The 18954-nt window shown below is 52.6% G+C and overlaps 1 protein-coding gene across 1 annotated transcript in view; it reads left to right on the forward strand.

Moving 5' to 3' along the window:
* The window catches only part of Fam83f (family with sequence similarity 83 member F), a 33915-nt gene extending 16432 nt beyond the window's left edge, over positions 1-17483 (forward strand). Inside the window, exons 2-5 of the mRNA XM_046429717.2 lie at positions 4535-4702; positions 5220-5341; positions 6313-6974; positions 13537-17483. Coding sequence (XP_046285673.1) covers positions 4535-4702; positions 5220-5341; positions 6313-6974; positions 13537-13586 — 1002 coding nt within the window. The 3' untranslated portion in view covers positions 13587-17483. The remainder of the gene's footprint in view (positions 1-4534; positions 4703-5219; positions 5342-6312; positions 6975-13536) is intronic.
* Positions 17484-18954: the final 1471 nt, after the last annotated feature.

Raw genomic sequence — 18954 nt, forward strand, 5'->3', positions numbered from 1 at the left:
CCTGAATTTTTCAAATGCATGCATTTCATTTTACTTGCCTTATGGTTTGTGCTCTGAGGACCATCAGAAATTCTCATGCTGTGTCATGATGATATTTTTCTACATTTCATCAATTCTCTTAATAGTTCTATAGGTATTTAGCCTAATTGAATTGACCTTTGTCTATGGTGTGAAGACCAGATTCACCTTTATTTAAGACAATTCTCTCAATAGCACCCACTAAACAGCATGTTGTCACCACTGAGTTGTGATTCTACCCCGTCCTACATGAAACTTTATGCACGTGTACAGGTGACTTTGATGTGCATGTCCACATGCACGTGTGTGTTTATTTCTGGTTTCGCCGTTTCTTCCCTCTGGCCGACTGTCAGTGCCTTCCAACTTCAGCACCCTAATCCTCATTCTTATGGCTCTATAGAATTTCTTACTTTCTGGTAGACAAGTGTCTCCTTTTAGCTTTTCTTTTTCAAAATTGATATACCTATTTACGAATATTATTGTTATTTCTTAAAAGTATTTGTATTCCTCAAAAACACTTATTGAACTTTTATTGGAATTGGATTAGATTATAATAATAATGATACTTACTATTATTTTGATATAGGGATTGAACCCAGGGGTGCTTAACCACTGAGCCCCATTCCCAGCCCTTTTTATTTTTAGTTTTTCTCCACTTTTTTTATTGGTGCATTAGCCCTTTTTATTTTTATTTTTATTTTTGAGACATGGTTTCTCCCAGTTGCTAAGGGCCTGGCTATGTTGCTCAGGCTGGCCTCAGCCTCTGAGTCACTAGGATTGAATGCACCACCACACCTGGCTGGATTGAATTTTATTAATATGGAGAGAATTTGTTTTTTAAGATGTTAAATCATGGGGCTGGAGATGTGGCTCAGTGGTTGAGCACTTGCCAAGTATATGTGAGGCCCTGAGTTCGATTCTCAGCACTGTATATAAATAAATTTAAAAAAAAGGTCCATTGACAACTAAAAATATATAATAAAAAAGATTTTAAATTGTATTATCCATTCATGATTTTTCTCTTCATTTAGTCACATATTTTTAAGAGTCTTTTAATAGGATTTTCAAAATTTCTCCATGAAAGTAACGATTCCTAGACACCCCGTGCTTAAATAGTAGCTGTGAGTGGATCTTATCTTAGTTAATTAGTGTTGGAGTAGAAGAAGGCTACTGGATTTTGAAAGTTTTTCCTGTATCTGACAATCTTACTTAGTTTTCTTATTAATCCTAATAGTTTTCTCTTGACTCTATTGGGTTTTCTATAAAAATGGTTTAATTTCTAAATACTGGTAATTTTGTCTTCTTTAATCTTCACCTCTTATTTCTTTTTCTTGTTTTATTGCATTAGTTAGGCCTTCTAATACTAAGTTGAACAATACAGTAAAAGTATTGTAAATATTAAAAAAAATATTTTATTTTTATTTTTGAGACATGGTATTTAATACAGTAAATATCCTTGGCTTGCCTAAAACTTAAAGGGAATACATCTTCCGTTTCTCTGTTAAGTAAAATGTTTCATGAGGATTTTGGGTAAAGGAAGGGTCCTTCTAAGCTTTCTGAGAATCTAATCTAATCTATTTGTAGTAACGGGGTTCAAACCCAGAGGCTTACACATGCAGAGCAAGTACTGCACCTCAGAGCTATATCCCCACCCCTTTCTGAGAAATTAAATCTCAACTGGGGATCTAGCTTTATCTCAGGTACTTTTTAAAAATTATCAAAAGCTGGGCGGGGTGGTGCATGTCTTTAATCCCAGTGACTCAGGAGGCCGGAGGATCACAAGTTCAAGGTGAAACTCAGCAATTTAGTGAGACTCTCAGCAACTTAGCAAAACCCTGTCTCAAAATAAAAAGTGAGGGCTGGGGTCATGGCTCAGTGGCAGAGCACTTGCCACACATGTGTGAGGCACTGGGTTTGATTCTCAGCACTGCATATAAATAAATAAAATGACAACTAAAAGAGTATTTAAAAAAAAAAAAAAAACTAATTCTTTTAAAAAAAAAGTGTATATAGTTTCCTCCTTTTGATTCCGGGTTATAAACTAAAGTGATATATTTTCCAAAGTTGAATCATCCTTACGTTCCTAGGATAAACCTTTATTGATTGTGATTTATTTGCTTAGTTCTTTCTTTAGTGCATTATCCATGTCATTTGTGTTTTGAAATCATTATAATTGGTCTTAATATTCCTTTTAATGCTCTTACTGTTTCTGAATGATTGTGTCTGGAATTCTGTCTTTCTTCATTCAGTCTTTCATTTGCATCTGCTGTCTTTTTGCCAGTCTTGGTAGATGTTTCTTATCTCCCTTACTTAGTCTTTTCCAAGAGGAGTCTTTGATTTGATTGTCTAGCACCTCCCGCAGTCCTCACCCCCCAGAGCCATGAGATGAAGACTCTGGAGTGAAGTGGACCTAGAGTCTTGCTCTGTCACATGTGAGCTCTAGGACCTTGGGCACATTATTTGCTCCCCCCACCCCCAGTTTACTTCCTCACTGTGAAATGGGAATAACGACACTTCCTTGTAATGGTGAGACTCAAATTACTTGAAATACTTAGGTATTCCTGAGTACTTTAGCACAATGTGCACTGGAAAGTATTTAGCACATGCTGATTCCTGTCCTCGGTGACTATAATAGGTAGGGTTCTCCAGAGGAACAGAACCAGGTGTGTGTGTGTGCATGCATGAGAAAGAATGGGGGTGGGGGGTTGCTTGTTAAAGAATTGGCTTTTGGGATTGGGAAGATGCAAGTCCAGAATCTCAGGGGGCAGCCAGAGACCCAGGGAAGAGTCGCCGTCCTGGTTCAAAGGCCATCTGCTGGTGGAATTCCTCCTTGCCCAGGGGAGGTCAGTCTGTTTTATTAAGTCCTTCAACCGATTAGAAGAGGCCCACCCACATTATAGAGGGGAATCTGCTTTACTGGAAGCCTGCAGTTTTAGTGCTATTCTCATCCAAATCATATATTCATAGAAATGTTCAGAAGACCCTTTGACCAACTGTGTGGACCCTGTGGCTCAGTCAAGTAAACACATAAGATTGACTACCAAAGTGCCTATGTGGATGCTCTTCTCTATGCCTGCAATGCTACCTCCTAGACCCCAGCAAGGCCATGTGCCGACTGGCTGTAGATGGGGACAGCAGCACGGTTGTCCCTTCCTCAAACAGAGTGCTCTGGCTTTAAACACAGACCTGCCACCATCTTCACGCACGTGCTCTCAATAACCTCTGCCTCTGACATCTCCCCGCCCCCCACTTCAGCCCAGTGTCGCATGGGCTCTCTGTAGCACTTGCACTAGCCAGTCAATCATTAACACCCGGGGCCGGTGTGCAGGGTGAACTTGGGCACGGTGACCCAGCCACCTCCTCTACTATTTTCTTCCTTGCTCGTTCTCAGGGCACCTGGAGGCACCCCGTTTTTCGTCGTGGAGTTTTTCTTGTTCTCCCCTGGCTAGACACAGTCTCGTTCTGCCTCCTCATGGTGTCCCATCTACAGCCTTTCAGACACTTCTCCCCTTTACCTCATGCCTTCATTAGTTCTTGCAGCTGCTGACCCTCCCCCTGGATTACCCCACAGTGATTGTACCTTATCTGTCTCAAACCCTCACTCTGCCTTTGGAGCCCAGAACCACTGATACCCATGTTAATGATTGACTGGCTAGTGCAAGTGCTGTGGAGAGCCCTGGGCAACACCGTTTTGAAGGTGGGAGGCAGGGAGATGTCAGAAGGCACGAGTGTAAAGATGGTGGCAGGTCCATGTTTAAAGCCAGATCTGACCCAAAGCTGGCCCTTTCTTGTGTCACATGCACAGTGTTTGAGGCCAACTAGAAACACTTTCAGGTGGAGCCGAGAGAGGTTTGTGCAGGGAGTTGGAAGCTGGGGTCAGGAGGCTGGGTCTGCTCCAGGCTGCATGAGGTCTCTCAGGACTGGCTCTTGCAGGTGAAGGGCTCTGAGTGGTGACCCCCATCTGAGGATGGGGTGGGAAGGGCTGGGCACCAGATGCCTGGGCATCCAAAGCAACTGGTGCATTGCCCCATTGGTGCTTGAGAGCGCACGTGGCTCTGCACAGCTGCAGAGAGGTCGGATGCCCAGACCTGCGGAGAAGGCAGTGTTCAAGCAGATCTGTGGCTGATGGAGACCAGCCCATCCCTCCCACCTCACCTTGATGATGGCAGCTCCCTACCCCTGCTTATTTCCTTGGGGCAGAAGGAGCAACTTCTCTCAGCATCCTGGCTCTACCCTGACGAGGCCTCTGAGGATGGGCTAGAAGTTCCCAAGATTAGGGGGAAGTGGGATTTTTGTCCAGGATGAAATCTGTGCATCAGGGCCTGTACCCTGGGGCCCCTCTCCTGGGCTCAGATATGGTCAGAGATGGACAGGGACCCGAAGAATCCAGAGTGGTACAGGAGGGGTGTTTACTCTTAGCCACCAGTTGCCACGGGGAAGCGGGTCCTCTCTGGGCAGGTGTGTCTCCAAAGATATGTGGTCACAACATGCCTCAGCAGGACCCTTCCCTGTACAGGTCATTGCTGTGGTCATGGACCTCTTCACCGATGGGGATATTTTCCAAGACATTGTGGATGCTGCCTCCAAGCGCCGGGTCCCAGTGTATATCATCCTGGACGAGGCGGGAGTGAAGTATTTCCTGGAGATGTGCAGGAGCCTGGAGCTGGCTGACTTCCGTATTCGGGTGAGTGGAACCACTGGGGGATGGAGGGCAGCGGCAGGAGGGGTGAGACAGAGACTCCACTCCCTGCCTCCGCTTCCACCACCACAGCCCAGGCCCTCAGATGAAGCTCAGGATCTCGACCCTTCTCCTGTCAAGAGCCTTGGCTCATGAACTGCTAAGTCATGAGCCAGCTCAAGTTTTATCCCATGGCTGCCAAGATTGAAGAAGGCAGTTCTGGCCCGTTCCTGGGGTGCTCTGCTGGCAGAACCACTGACTTTACTGTCAAGGTCAAAATTAGGGCTGCGATTCTCTTCTGGGGAACTTTGGGAGCAGACAGCAACTTGCCCATGCCTGCAACAGCATCCGGTGACTTCCTCTTGCTGTTCAAATGGAGTCCTACACATCAGGAAACAGGACCTGACCTGGTGAAGCTAGAGGGGCTGTGGATGCAAGGCTTCCTCTGCCCAGGCAAAGCCCTGGCCCAGAGCCTCCCAGTCTCCCCCAGAGGGTGATAGTGCCTTTCTCCTCTTCCCAACAGAACATCCGCGTCCGCTCTGTGACAGGCGTTGGCTTCTACATGCCCATGGGGAAGATTAAAGGAACCCTGTCATCAAGGTTCCTGATGGTAGATGGTGACAAAGTAGCCACTGGATCCTACAAGTGAGTTGGGCCTGGTCAGAGAGGGCCCAGGAGGCCATGGGGACTGTTAGGAAGGTGCTCTGCTGGAGCCTGCACAGTCCTGAGTTTCAGGAGGTGTCATCTGCCCCAATGGCAAACCGCCTCCTGCCCAGTCCTTCCCTCAAATTTTCTGGCTGATGGATTATTCCAAAAAAGAGGGTCGACTCTTGCTGGACATTAAGCACTGGCTATTTTTCATGGTCCTCGGTGACCTGTTGCTAGTTGACAAGTGGGACAAGCAAGAAGTAGAATGGGACCAGCTCTGGAGGGGGTGTGTGAGGGCACGGCACGGACAGGTGCTCCCAGGATTTTAATTTAAGAGTAAATTACCAGGAACATGAGAGTCTCTGTGTGTGTCTCTGTCCTCCAAGTAAATTAAAACCTAAGTGAGAAGAGACCTGGGCACATGAAACAATTAATAAATGGTCTCAGTCCTCTTTTGAGGTTAAAGGATGGGGCTTTGCAGACATTGAGTGCTGTATAATTTCAGAAGAGAACCCATAAGGAATGGGACAATTTCAACAAGAGTGGCGTCTCAGTTATCATTTATTAAGCGTGTGTTTGTGCTGAGCTAAATGTTTTAAAGAAGGTATTTCCTTTGAGTCTCACAACCACTCTGAGTTATGTGATTGTGCTGTGACATTTGGTACGTTGGGTCCTGTGAGTCCCATTTTACAAGTCACACAAGACTGGAAACTAGGTTTGGATTCAGGCCTGACTTCTCACCGTTCCCTGCATCTGCTGCCTGCTCTCTGCATCTGAGACCTAGACCTGGGGAGAGGGAGGATCTGGGCTGGTGGAGAGAGAAGTCCAGCAGGAAGGCTGGCTTGTGCCCTGTCCTGCAGGGTGCAGAACACACGGCACGGCAGTGAGGGGTGGAGGAGGCCGCAGGGAGGGAGGGCAAGGGAGAGACCTGGGCACATGTGTCTGCTTTTTTGTCTCCATCTTCCCAGATTCACCTGGAGTTCCTCCTACGTGGACAGAAACCATCTCCTCCTCCTGACAGGGCAGTACACAGAGCCCTTCGACGTGGAGTTCCGGGAGCTATACGCCATCTCGGAGGAAGTGAACTTGTTCCAGCAGCTGGGCCTGGCAGGAGGCGCTGGTAGACTTGGCCTCGACCGCTCCTCCACTGTGGCTCGCAAGCTTATCAACCCCAAGTATGCCTTGGTGGCAGGCAGCCGCCACCCACCGGGGGAGATGACGCGCTGGGCTGCCCGGCAACAGCGGGAGGCTGATGGCAGCCCGGAGGGGCAGGAGGAGGGCAGCGGAGGTGGCGAGGCAGCCCGGCGCCTGGAGAGCTTCCTGAATGACCTGGTTACTATAGAGCAGGTGTGGCCCCCCATGGATCCCATCCCCTTGACAGATCTGAGCCACCCGAGGCTAAAATCCCGAGAGGCAGTCACCCAAAATGGCAAGGGAGATGCTGCCAACGGGGGCCCCATACTGGCCACGGAGGGCAAGCGTTTCATGGGCAGCAGGTTGTTCAGCCGCCGGGCAAAGAGGCCTGCAGCACCCAGCAGCAGGGCCGGCTCGCTCTCCCCCGAGGCCTGCCCTGACGTGGAGTTTCTGAAGGGGAAGAGGCCCACTGAGGACTCCAGCACCAACATCTCAGGTGAGCCCTCTTCTGGGGCCTGGCATGGCCCTCCCGAGGAGCACGGCCTCCTGTCTGCAGAGGGGCTGCTCCCAGGCACGGGCCAGCGGGAGGTCTGGGCTCCGAGGTGCCTCGGTTTCCATTCTCCTCTGGCCTTTACCCACTGGGTGTCCCTGGGCACAGTGTTGCTGTTCTGAGTTCAGGTTCCTCTTCTTTGAGAGGGGGGAGTAGGACGGGTCCTTCCCAGTGCTCACTAGGGTGGTGGGCATGGAGTCGCCCAGCTAGGTGGCATTACTTCCTCAGAGTAAGTCAACCGAATGAGAGACGTGCGGCCAGGCTCTCCTCAGAGAAGGGGGAGCTGCAGCCCAGCAGGGGCAGGCGAAGGAGCTGACTCCAGGGCTCTTTCTGGCTAACCTCGTCCTTGCTGGACCCCTGTCATCGGGGTCCAACCTGGCCAAATACCCGACCCTCACCTGTGCCCTCCCGGCTCCTGGCCTGGCTTCCTGTTTCTGCTATAAACAGTTTGCCTTGGTTTTCTCTGTGTCTATTTGATGAGTGGGTTTGTCCTCTGTGAGGGATTGACGGTGGCGCTGGTGGCTTCTTTCTGGCCGCCTCTCTAGGATACCCTCATAGCCTGGTCTGCAGCTGCTTAGGAAATGTTTGAAGTGTTTCCAGGCCCAACAGGGCAGGGAAGGTCCTGTGAGCCCCATTTTACAAAAAACATGTGGAGCAGTCTCCCATGTGGCCTCTTAGGAGAGTATGACAGCCGGGCTGCTGTGGTGCCTTAGTCACCTGAGCATGCCTGGGCAGAAGAACTCCTGTGTTGTGGTTCCTCCCTCGGTGACTGGGGGGTGGGGGGTTACGGTGATGAGAACTAGGCCCCTTCACAGGCCGGGTATGGCAAGGCAGGCCTGAGGTCCTGTCCTGCTGCCAAGTCTGACACACCCAGGCTGTGCTTGTGGGATATGTTTGCTGCTGCTTTTTTTTTTTGTACTGGGGATTGAACACAGGGGCACTTCACCACTGAGCCACATCCCCAGGCCATTTTTACAGACAGGCGCTCTCTAAATTGTTAGGGCCTCACTAAGTTGCTGAGGCTGGCTTTGAACTCACGATCCTCCTGCCTCAGCCTCCAGAGCTGCTGGGATCACAGGCCTGTGCCATCGCACCTGGCTTCCTTTGCTTCTTGAAGTTGAGCAGGCCTGGGTATCTCTGATGTGGGCACAGCGGGAGCCTGAGGACCTTCCCCTGCCCTGTTGGGCTTGGAAGCATTTCCTAAGCAGTTGTAGGCCGAGCTCTGTGTGGATACACTCTCCCTTCTCCCTCCAGATAACCCTTTGAGCCAGAGGTGGCAGGTGGAAGTTGGGAGAGGTGCATAAGTGGTCCCAAGGCATAGGAAGTGGTCGTGGGCCGGGAGTCAAAGCCAGGCCTGGGCCCAGGCCCTGTCCTCTCAGGGGTGGGGAAACTATTCCCCATTCCCATTCCCCTGGGCTCTCTGGCTCCCCCAACACCAGATGCTGCTGCAGCTCTGTCCCTCTGGTTGGAAGGAGGGTTGCCATGGTGAACACCTGGCAGGGAAGGGGAGGGGCGAGCCCAACCACAAAGGGCTGTTTCCCAAGTCCTGACTGGAAGTGAGGTGGAAGCTTTCTCTTCCCTCGGCCCCTCACCCTGAGGTGCTGTTTCCATAGAAACGCAAAGCCCATTGTCTTGTCCCTTCCTGCCGCCTCCTGTGTGTCACTCAGCCTGGGGTTCCCCTGCTTGGACGACTTGGGCAGATGCTGCCACTGCTGCCTGTCTCTGAGCATTTGCACACAGTGCCCTGGAGTCAGCCAAGCAGACCGGGCCTGCACCCTCGGGAGGTCCTCTCCAGATGCCTGACATCCAGGCAGAGAGAGAGGGGCGAGGGCAAGGGCGAGAGAGGCTGGTACACACAGTCAGGAAGGTCTGAGGGAGCTTGAGCTGCCCCCACTTCCATCCTCAGGAGGAAACATGGGGCTGCATGCAGCTCACCATCACCCGCCTGGATGGGCATCCCATCCCCGAGGCCCTGAAATTCAAGTTCCTTTGTGAGCCCTCTCCTCCTGCTCCTTTCTTCCTCAAAGGCGGAGATGAGAAGCAGGGGCTCCTCCTGAAGGTCCCACTTAGCAGCCCCCGCCTCCCAGACACTCATGTAGTCAGAATGTCCTCAGTGCCTCCCCTCCACCCTCGGGGGGTGGGGCAGCTGCAGGACAGCTGGACATGAGAAGGACGGGCCCCTAAAGCCCAGGCCTAAGGTGGAAACTAGTAATCCTCCTATATCCAGAGCTGTGGTCAGGAGGAAATCACTTCAGATTCTCTGTTAGGGCCCCAATCCAGGGAAGGAATCCCCTTCCCACAGGGACACTGGGGACATCAGGACAGCCATGGTAGAGCTCTCTGCCGACCCGCCCCCCTAATTCCCTGAACTTGTCCCTCTGTTTCCTGGGGCTGTCTCCTCTTCTAGAAGATGAGGGGGTGATCCAGGGAGGTTTTCCGAGGTCCCTTTGAGCTGATTCACTCTGTCCTGTCTCTGTGCCCTTTTGTCAAGGGAGAATGTGGGTTGATGACAGGGTGGGTGAAAGAGAAAGAAAAAGCAAAGAGCTGACAGCCTGTAAAATTGCTTGATAAGAAGTATATAGTTGTCAAACAGCATGCAAATTTTTGCAAACCCAGGTGTGGCCCTTGGGAGAACCTCAGGGAAATCGCTTCCTCTGGGATTGGGGGTGGGGGGTGGGGGCAGGGGAGAGCCTGGTGATTCGAAGGCTCACAGCGCCCTCTAGTGGCAGAAGCTGGGCATCTTTTCCTTTTGCCTTTTCCCTTGATTGGACCTTGTCCCAGTGCAGGCTGAGCTCACCCCTTCCCTCCAGCCTGCCACCCAGGAGTTCAGGACAGGCTGTCTGGGGCAGACATCCCCAGCCTCAGGGAACAATATCCAGGGTGTTAGTAGCATCTGGGGTGGGCTCAGGAATCCACATTTTAAACAAGAATCCCAATTTTCCCCTTTAGTTCTTCAATGAAGAGGGTCCTCAGACCAGCAGATGACACAGCGACACAGATATTCAGAGGCTGTGCCTGCAGGGAGCCGCCAGGCTAGGGCACGAGGTTCCAGGTGCTGTACCCGAAACCCCACTAGCTCCACCAGGGGGAGAGCTGGACAAGACCACTGGCCACTCCTGTTTAAGAAAGTTAAGAGAAACGCAGTGTGAGGTGCTTCCACACAGAACAAAGTCCCTCCTTATGGAGCACGTCAGGCTGGGGGATCTGGGGAGAGACCCTTTTGTAAAGAGTGGTCATGGAAGACCTCTTACAAGCAACCTGCTGAAGGTATCTTGTGATCAAGACTCCTGAGCTTTAGGGAGGGAGTCCTTGTGTCCAGGGTCAGGCAGTGAGGAAAGGGCAGCACGGCCTGCACCTCGCAGGGCCTTCTGCAAAGCAGCTGTGTCTGTCTCTCGGAGGCCAGGGCTGGCACCTCCCCTACATCTTTAGACTGTTTGGATGAGCCGCAGGCCTCAGTGTAGACTGAACCCTTCCTGCTGGGTCCTACCAGCTGAGAGGAAGGTGAGTGCAGGGACTTTTCTGCCGCAGTCTGGCTGGACACAAATAACCGAGCCGCCACAAAGCCTTGTAGGTTCAAACAGCAATCTTTATTCCCGAACTCTCACCGGCACTCTGCACACACTTCCCGGGAATACAGTCCCTCCACCAGGCTCCGCAGGCCAATTCTCGGGAACTCCAAAGTAGTGGGCGCCCAGGCAGCAGGATCCGCCTAATCCCGGAGCTGCCCTATTCCGGGAGCAGGGTCACCTTTCAACCATTCCCTCTAGCAAAATGCCAGGCGTCGTTCCAACTAAACTGTGGCTCTCAACACTTTTCCTCCCAGGGTCCTTTGAAGTGGCCATGCCTTTCCAGAACTCTCCTACCCGCTCCCCCCTCCCCAGTTCATGTTCACAGGGTTTAGGACCCTGGAGATCTCAGATCTCTCCTGGAAATCTGGGTCCCTGTCAGGAATGGACTCTTGGGGAGATGCTTCCTGGGCTCAGAATTTCATAGGGACCTGTTCCAGGCTATGTCTTCTCAAGTGCTGCAGGTCAAGGTGGGGTTTCAAAATTTAGGGTCTCCCTTGAGGAACGTGGGTCAGGCCCCAGCTGGTGCATGGTATCTGTGCTCTGATCTGATGATTCTGAGCACCATTACCAGTATGTGTGTGGGGGGAGGGGTTCTGATCACACAGCAGGTGTGAAGGCAACACAGTGAGTGTTCTCAGAGCAACAAACCCCACTCAGGTCCAGAGAAGAGGCAGGGGTGCTCATTCTCACTGGCAGACATCAAAACCCTCTGCCTTTACAGTTTCTCTTGGGTGCCATCTTGGGAGGTGCCGGTGAATGAGGCGCCGGTGAACCTCACCCAGGGCAGCCCTTGTTCCTGTGGTTGAGCGTATGGGTGTAACCCCCTCCTGCCTGCCGTTGCCCTGGGCCTTCTATTGGGTATGTATCTATGAGCCTGCTCTGCACCAGGCTCTATCTAAGTTCCTATGTGGCAGGAAATAGAATGAACAAAGTCCCTCCTTATGGAGCACGTCAGGCTGGGGGATCTGGGGAAAGACCCTTTTGTAAAGAGTGGTCATGGAAGACCTCTTACCAAAGGAGTATCTGAGCAGAAATTCGAGTGGAAGGAAAGAACCACACAGACATCAGGGAAAGAATCTTCCCCATCAAGGGAAGGCACAGCCCCGAGAGCTGCAGGAGAACGAGGCCCATTGCTCCTGCAGCTTCCGCAGCAGTGTCCCTGCTCCCGTCACCACCTTGCCTGCCAGCCCTTCCCTTCTGCCACTCCTCTGCATTTGGTGGCCCTCTCTTCCTATGCCATACCCCTATTTTCAGTCTCATTTCAGTGTTACCTCCCCTTGGAAGCTTGACTTTCTCTCATAAGCTTTCTTTGGGCCATCTTTACCCATGTCATACATATTGTGTTAAAAACGGTGCTCCCTCGTGTCATTCTTCCCCATTGATCTCAGCGGATCTGATTCACCTGCCCATGGCAGGTTCCGGATAAATGAGCACTGGTGGAATGACAAGCACAAGGCATTTCCCCTCAAGCCAGTCTCTCTGTCAGAGGCATGGAAATGAATTCCCAGCACAAGGGATCTCTCCAGGCTTGCATCCAGCCCTGCCAGCCCAGGGGAGCAGGTCCTGCTGAAGACAGCCTTCTCCAGGAAGGAACGAGTGAGCAAGGGCTCCACCCCCACCCCCAGGATGCGTCCTCCCCCTGCTTCTGGGTCTGGAGATTGATTTTGCTTACCTGCCTCCAAATGCGGCCACCTCTGGGGAGGAACTCGGCGTCTGCTTAGTAGGCCAAGCAAATAAAACAAGCCGCTGAGGAGAGGGAGTGGAGGCCCTGTGTCCCTCATAGCAGTGAGGAACTACAGGGTGGCAGAATTGAATGACTAGCAGAGCCACACCAGACATAGCCCTCAGCAGCACCAAAGAAGGTGACCTGACTTCCCTCCCACCTCCCGCTGGGCCACCACTTGTCCAAGCCTGGGCAACACCAAGGAGGGGCTCAGCTTGTTCATTCTGGCCCAGACAAGGTGGTGGCTACTGGGTGCAGACCTTGGGCATGAGCAGTGGCCTTGCAGGGCTTATGAGGGGCAGGAGGAAGGGGCTGTGGAGCCAGGGCTCCTAGTCCAGCTCTGTTGAGTGTCTCTTGCTAACAGCCCAGAAGAGGAGACAGATGCCACCTGAATTAAATTCACAGCTGAAGTGATGTGGAAGGTGGTGTGAGCGCCAGGGAGGCCACCCTGGCTGTGTAGGAGGGACAGCAGGAGACAGAAGGAGCAGCCAGTGCTCTGAGGACAAGGCCTGTCTCCAGCAGCCTGGCTCCTCAGGGCCAGAGGTGTCGGTGGGCTTCGCAGAGCCCCTCCTTCCCTGCGTAGGGCAGGAATTGGCCACAGACACTGCCAGCCTCATGGAAACGGGCACTGAGGCCTGGGGGAGAGGAGGAGCAGCTGCTAGCACCAGCATACCCCTTCCTCCACCTTGGATTGCCCTCCGCGTTGGCCACCCTGGCTGTGCTGTGGGCCCCTCCCAAGGGGCAGCATTTCCTCATCCAGCCCAGCAGGCTGACCACAGATGAGGCTGAAACTGGCTTAGAAGGCTAGTCGCTGCCCCATTGCTGGTCAGCTCTGGGAGTGGGGCCACTGTCTCGGCAGCAGATCCTGGAAGAGGGTCACCCACGGGACTGCCCATGTCAGCCTGGTGAGCCACCTCTGGGCAAGCCTTTTGGTGGTAGTTGTTGACTCTGGAGTCCCTCCCACCCGCCCCCTTTATTCAGGAAACAGAAGGCTTCTTGACATCCCCAGCGCAGGGGAACCCTGTGGAGGCTGGCAGGGCACGAAGACTCTTTGTGTTGCTTTTCCAGGGTGGTGTTGACCTGGTTTCCAGACAGGCAGTTGGAAGGGGGGCAGTCACCCTAGCCTCCACATCTGAGGGGCAGACAGCCCACAGAGTAGGGGCTAGAGGCAAATCTGCTGAGCATCTCCCCCTGCCTGTGTCCCCTGTCTCTGCAGGTAAAACAAGTCCCAGTCCTTCCAAGTCTGGCAATTGCGTGATTTCCTGAGCTGCAGGACCTGTGGATGCCCACCTGTCCTGCCCTGTGCCCTGGACAGCACAGGCCCCACCCTGTACCAGTTTGTACCGCCAACCTCACCGGCCTCCGCCTGCAGCCTCCATCCTGGCCTCAGCGCCTGAATCCAGATGGAAGGGTCCCAAGACTTCTAAGACCATCGTGTGCTTCCAGACTGTGGTGGCCAGGCCAGGAGGGGTCACTGCTGCTTTGTTTACATGAAGAGGAAGCTCGACTAGTGTCTGCTCCCCTTTATATACCTGCCCCTCCCTCCACTGGGTCAGCCCTGCCCACCATGTCCCTGGGTAGGGAAAGGGCCATGTCTTTGTGCCCTAGTAGGAGAAGTCTCTGGGTCAGCTCCAGCCACCTGGTTTCTCTTTTTCTGGGCTTCCTGGTGCTTTTTGGTTGCTCCTACCAGGAAGGACAGGGTTCTGAGTAGGGGTCCCCAGTTCCAGTCTTGCTCCAGCCTTAGAACTACAAGTAGAAGGTGCATCTGGGACAGCTGGGACACTGGCTGCTGTGGCCTTCCTGGCCTAGACCTACACTGGGCTCTGAGGGAACAGAGGGGAAGACATCAGCCTCCCACAGTCAGTGGCAAGTTTGGACCCCGCCCATGCAAAAGTCCCTTCCCTCCCCAACCCAGCAGGCCGGGTTGGTACTCCAGGCCTCCTGGGCAGGTGCCTGCTGCAGCCCCTCCATGGGTTCTTAGAGGGCCTGGCCTGGGCCTCCCTTCAGTTTGCTTTGGTTTACAGCCCAATGAAGGGAAAGAGAGGGTCCCAGGTGATGGGGAACTGGACTCTAAAGACAGGAGAATTTGCCCCTTCCCCCTAAGATGGTCATGGGTCCCCTCCACCTACAGAACTTCTCCAGTTACATTTCAGCCAAAGACTAGCCTTAGCCTCCTGTGATGTGTTGGGCTCTGCTCAGGGGCCTCGTCCCCCCCCAAGGCAGGTGGCCTCTGCCACAGTGCTAGGCGAGGGCACTCAGTACACAATGCCCCTCCCCATCCGGTGACTGGTTTAAACAGTTCTGGAAAGTGCTTCCTTATGCACCAAGCCTGGCCATGTGACGCATCTCTTTCTAGAGAACAGAGGAGATGTGGAGAGTGGGGGCCAAGCCTTAGCTCCAAGTGGTCCCTTAGAGGTGAGGGACACAAGATGCCTAAGCAGGCAGCTCAGCCAGCCCTTGTGCCGCCCGGAGGTGGGAAGCTGGCCTGCTTTACCCTTCTTCCCTCTCCTTCATGCAGGGCCAGGAGAGACACCTAGCAGGGTCCCTGTGGAAGTTCCAAGTCACTGCAGCCTAGAGCCAGCCCTCCTTTCTGCCTCAGTTTCTCCATGTGCCAAGATGGGGCTTTTCTCACTTTCTGTAGGACTTAAGGGGAAACAATATGTTAAAGAGGAAGTGCCTGAAGGTGGGGCAGAGTGCCGACCCTTAAGGGGGGTTCCCCCTGCAGGCCCTCCCCCTCCAGCCTGTTTCTTCATCCTTTCAGAGGGCTGAGTCAGATGGTCTCTGGCCCCCTCGAGCTCTGAAAATGCTCAGGAAACTACAGTGCAGAGATGGCCAAGGACCGTGACGTCATAAAATGCAGCTCTTACTGTTGGCTTGTCGGCCTAAGCTTCCGCCCACTCTGTTCTGCCTCTTGGCTTCTCAGTTTCGGGTGCGTCTGCCCTCTGTTCCGGCACATGCACACACTTGGTGAACTATGCTCCCCCTCACCACATCTCAGGAGGACATCTGGCCTTCCCAGTTGGGGGGCAGGTTCAGGGATGGATGGTGCCCTTGGACCCAGCCCAGCTGCTTCTGCAGGCTGGCAGCACCACAAGGGCTGGAGGAGGACAGATTAGGAGGGCCCTCAGTGTGGGGCCCTGGCTTTGTGGCCCCGACCCCACCAGGCCACTGTCTCGCCTGCCAAGTTCAGAGACTGCAGGTTGAGGGTTAGCAGCTCGTGCAGCCCTGGAGAAGGCCTGCCTCCCGGTGAGCAGAGCCCCTGGTGTTGCTGCCATCCTGGCTTCTGCCCCACAAGGGCAGGAAGCCCAACTTCTGTATGGGGCTGGTAGACTGTCGCTTGACCTATGTCACCTGTAGTATCTGTCCTCAGAGTGTGGTTAGTCCTACCTCTGATCTATCAAGGGTATTTCTAAGACAGCCTCTGCTAACATCAATACCCTGCGCCTGTAGAGAACTTGATGGAAAGTCTAAACAAGAAGGGAAGCCTAGACACAGAGGAAGAGGCAAGAGGGGAAGTGGCTCTGTCGCCCCTACCATGCTGCTTTTCTCTTTTATTAAATGCCTACTATTTGCTGATCACTGTGCCAGGTGATTTAGGAACATACAGGTCTCAAACTAAGAACAGCTGAGGAAAGAGCCCTTTTCAAAGTCATCAAATAATTTTCATGTGTATTTGGGGCATGAGCCTAGTCGGGTTGTGTGTTGAGCCGCATGAGGTGTGATTGCCATTTCTCAGGTGAGGTACACAGCTCTCCCAAGTCCCTCATCACATAAAATACAGTTCTGGAGGTGTACCTCAGGCTCAGACTCTCAGCACTAATGACGCTTTGGAGCTGCCAAGTCCTCTGTTGGGGGAGGGGCTGTGGTAGTATCACAGGGTGTGGAGACATCCTTGCCTCTACCTGCTGCATGCCACAATGTCTCCAGATGTCACCCAATGCATCCGGTGGGGGTGTAAATCCCCTCTGTTTAGGGCCCCTGCTTTCTACTTTGAGGCTCCAGCAACCACAGATGACTTCTTGAAAGCGCTTCCCAGGCTCTCCGCCCTGTGTCTTGGACAGAGGGCTGACTTCTGGGACAGCTCTCTGAGAGGCATCCTCCAGTTTCAGCCTAGTTACCTTGATTAGCTCTTCACGGCCATGCTCGCCCCAGAACAGGTGTGTTTCTGTGCACACATCTGCCTTACTGCGCTCTGTCCCTGGTCCGGTTTCCTCCCAATCTGCTGCTCTTCCTGAGTCTCACTACACCCCACATGGAAAGTAATCTGGGGTGTGCCTGTGTGTGCCCAGCAGTGGCCCTGTTCCAAAAGCAGCCAGGGCTGATGGCAAGAGAGCCTCCAAACTCAAATCCGGCCAAGGATTTGCTACCTGGTTGTCATGGCCACATTCTGAATAAACATCAACAAAGCCCCCTCTGCAGCTAATTAGCCCTGCCATGCGCTGTGGATTCAGTTTGTCATCTGGCAACGTACCACACTGTGCCACACTCAGGCCTTCCTGCCCCAAAGACGCAGAGGCTGTCATTGATCACCTGCACTGCTGTTCCAGCTGCACAAGCTTTGCCACAGGACAGACAGATACCCTGGGCTCAGTGAGCTGAGCCTGACCAAGGTTGGGAGCGCATACACCTTAGACAAAGGCAGGAAGCAGGTGCAAATGTGAGTGTTTTTAAGCTAATTGCAAAGGGGCATGCACTTCAAGGCTTCTACTCTCCCACCTGTGCAGCAAGGAAGATACCATGTGCTGCAGCAGGACATCACAGGTACCCATTCTTTAGGGTTCCTGAACCTGGAGAACAGGTAGAACAGCTAGACCTCACCTGTCTAGCTCACTGTTGTAACACAGTATTTGCTTCATACCTATTTGTTAAAAGATGGAAGACTTGACAGTCACTTAAAACAGAAAATAAGCCAGACTAACAAACTGGTGAGGCGTCACCAGCCACAGTGGCAATCGCCTGTTATCCCAGATGCTCAGGAAGCTGAGGCAGGAAGATGGCAAATTCAAGCCCAGCTTGGGCCACTTAGTGAGACCCTGTCTCAAAAACTGTAAGTCCAAAGGGCTGGGGATGTACCTCAGTGGTAGAGCTTTTGCTGGGCATGTATGAGGCTCTGGGTGCACACCTCAGTACTAAGTAAATAAATAAATGGGAAATCAATCATGACCCTTTCAGCCTTGTTCCTGATTTGCTACACAGTACAATGAGAGTCAAATGAGACCCTGCTGTTTCTTAAGGCCTGCACTTATCCCTCCTCTAGGAGCATTTCTCCTCTTACTGTGTGTTCTAAGCGGAGTCTTCATCTCCCAGGCCCTCAGACTGGGTAGAACCATGGCTCCAGGCCCCTGGCTGCTCAGAAATGGCCCTTTCTGTGTGTGTCCTTTCAAAATGCTCACAGAATTGGGAGGAGGAAAGGAGCCTCCTGGAGGTGAGATTTGTCCAAAGCCACCCAACAAGTCATGGGAAGGGCTGGCTGTCAAGGACATCCAAGAGCACTTTCACTGCGCTGAGTGGCCTCTCTCTAGGTGACCGGTCGAAAGCTAGTTTCCACCTATGAAAGTGGTTAGGAGACAGGGCCACGTCTGCAAGCTAGATCCCCAAGCCCTGATGTAGGTTTTATTTGTATTTTATATTCAAAGGATTCTCAAACTAAATTAACATTTCACCCAAAACTATCCATCAAGAAAAGTTGTGGGGCTGGGGTTGTGGCTCAGCGGCAGAGCACTTGCCTTGCACATGTGAGGCACTGAGTTCGATCCTCAGCACCACATAAAAATAAATAAACAACATAAAGATTAAAAAGAAAGAAAAAACTTGTGGGAGTTTTGTGCCACCAGCTAATGTTGCAGCTCTTTCTGAGGCAGGGCCATGTGTTGGGGGCTGGGGATGTTTAGCCCGTGTGCCAGAGTCTCAGCTGCACAATTGGCAAATATGCAGGGGGCGGGGCAGGGAGAGAATCCAGGAGAGAACATCCCAAGACCTGGATCTAACACTCCTGGGTGGGTGCTTCTCCCGAGTTTGTCCTCGTGCTGGGGCACTCTATGTGACTACCCCCTGGCCTCAGGACAGGGGCTCTGAGATCAGCCCCGTGGACACACGAGGAAACCAGGCAAGCTAGTTCACATTCCTGTCCTCTCCACCACACATGGAGGTAGAACTCTTACCTAGCAGGGGTGAGGCCTGAGTTCCATCCCTAGCACTATAAAAATAAGTAAATAAATAAAATAAAACCTAAGAAACAACATTTCCATAGAGGCTGGCCAACCCTGCACCCAGCCACAGGCTTTCCAAGCCCCTGTCTGTGTGCCATGTGTGCACCACTTCGCCCGGCCTTAAAAATGGTTTTTATTTGTTTATTTGTTTATTTATTTATTTGGGGGGTTTCCTCTAGCCTCTCCCAATAATGACTCCACTGGCTGTCCCCTGGCTGCACTGGGAAAGATCCTGACGTCCCTCTGGTGGCCCTGAAGAACCCTGTGTGCTGAGGCTCTTTGGAGGAGCCCAGGCGGCTGGCGGCACTGTGGGGAAAGGCTGACCCCTTGTGGCCAGCTGGCAGCTCGAGTCCTTCCTCTGGGGCAGATGGCAGGGTCAGGTTGGGCAAGATCTTCCTGCAAAGAGCCTGAGTAAATACTCCAGG

The sequence above is a fragment of the Marmota monax genome, unplaced genomic scaffold (assembly GCF_021218885.2).
Source record: "Marmota monax isolate L192 unplaced genomic scaffold, Marmota_monax_Labrador192_F-V1.1 WCK01_AAM20220418_F8-fsc00051, whole genome shotgun sequence".
In the NCBI taxonomy this organism is placed as follows: Eukaryota; Metazoa; Chordata; class Mammalia; order Rodentia; family Sciuridae; genus Marmota; species Marmota monax.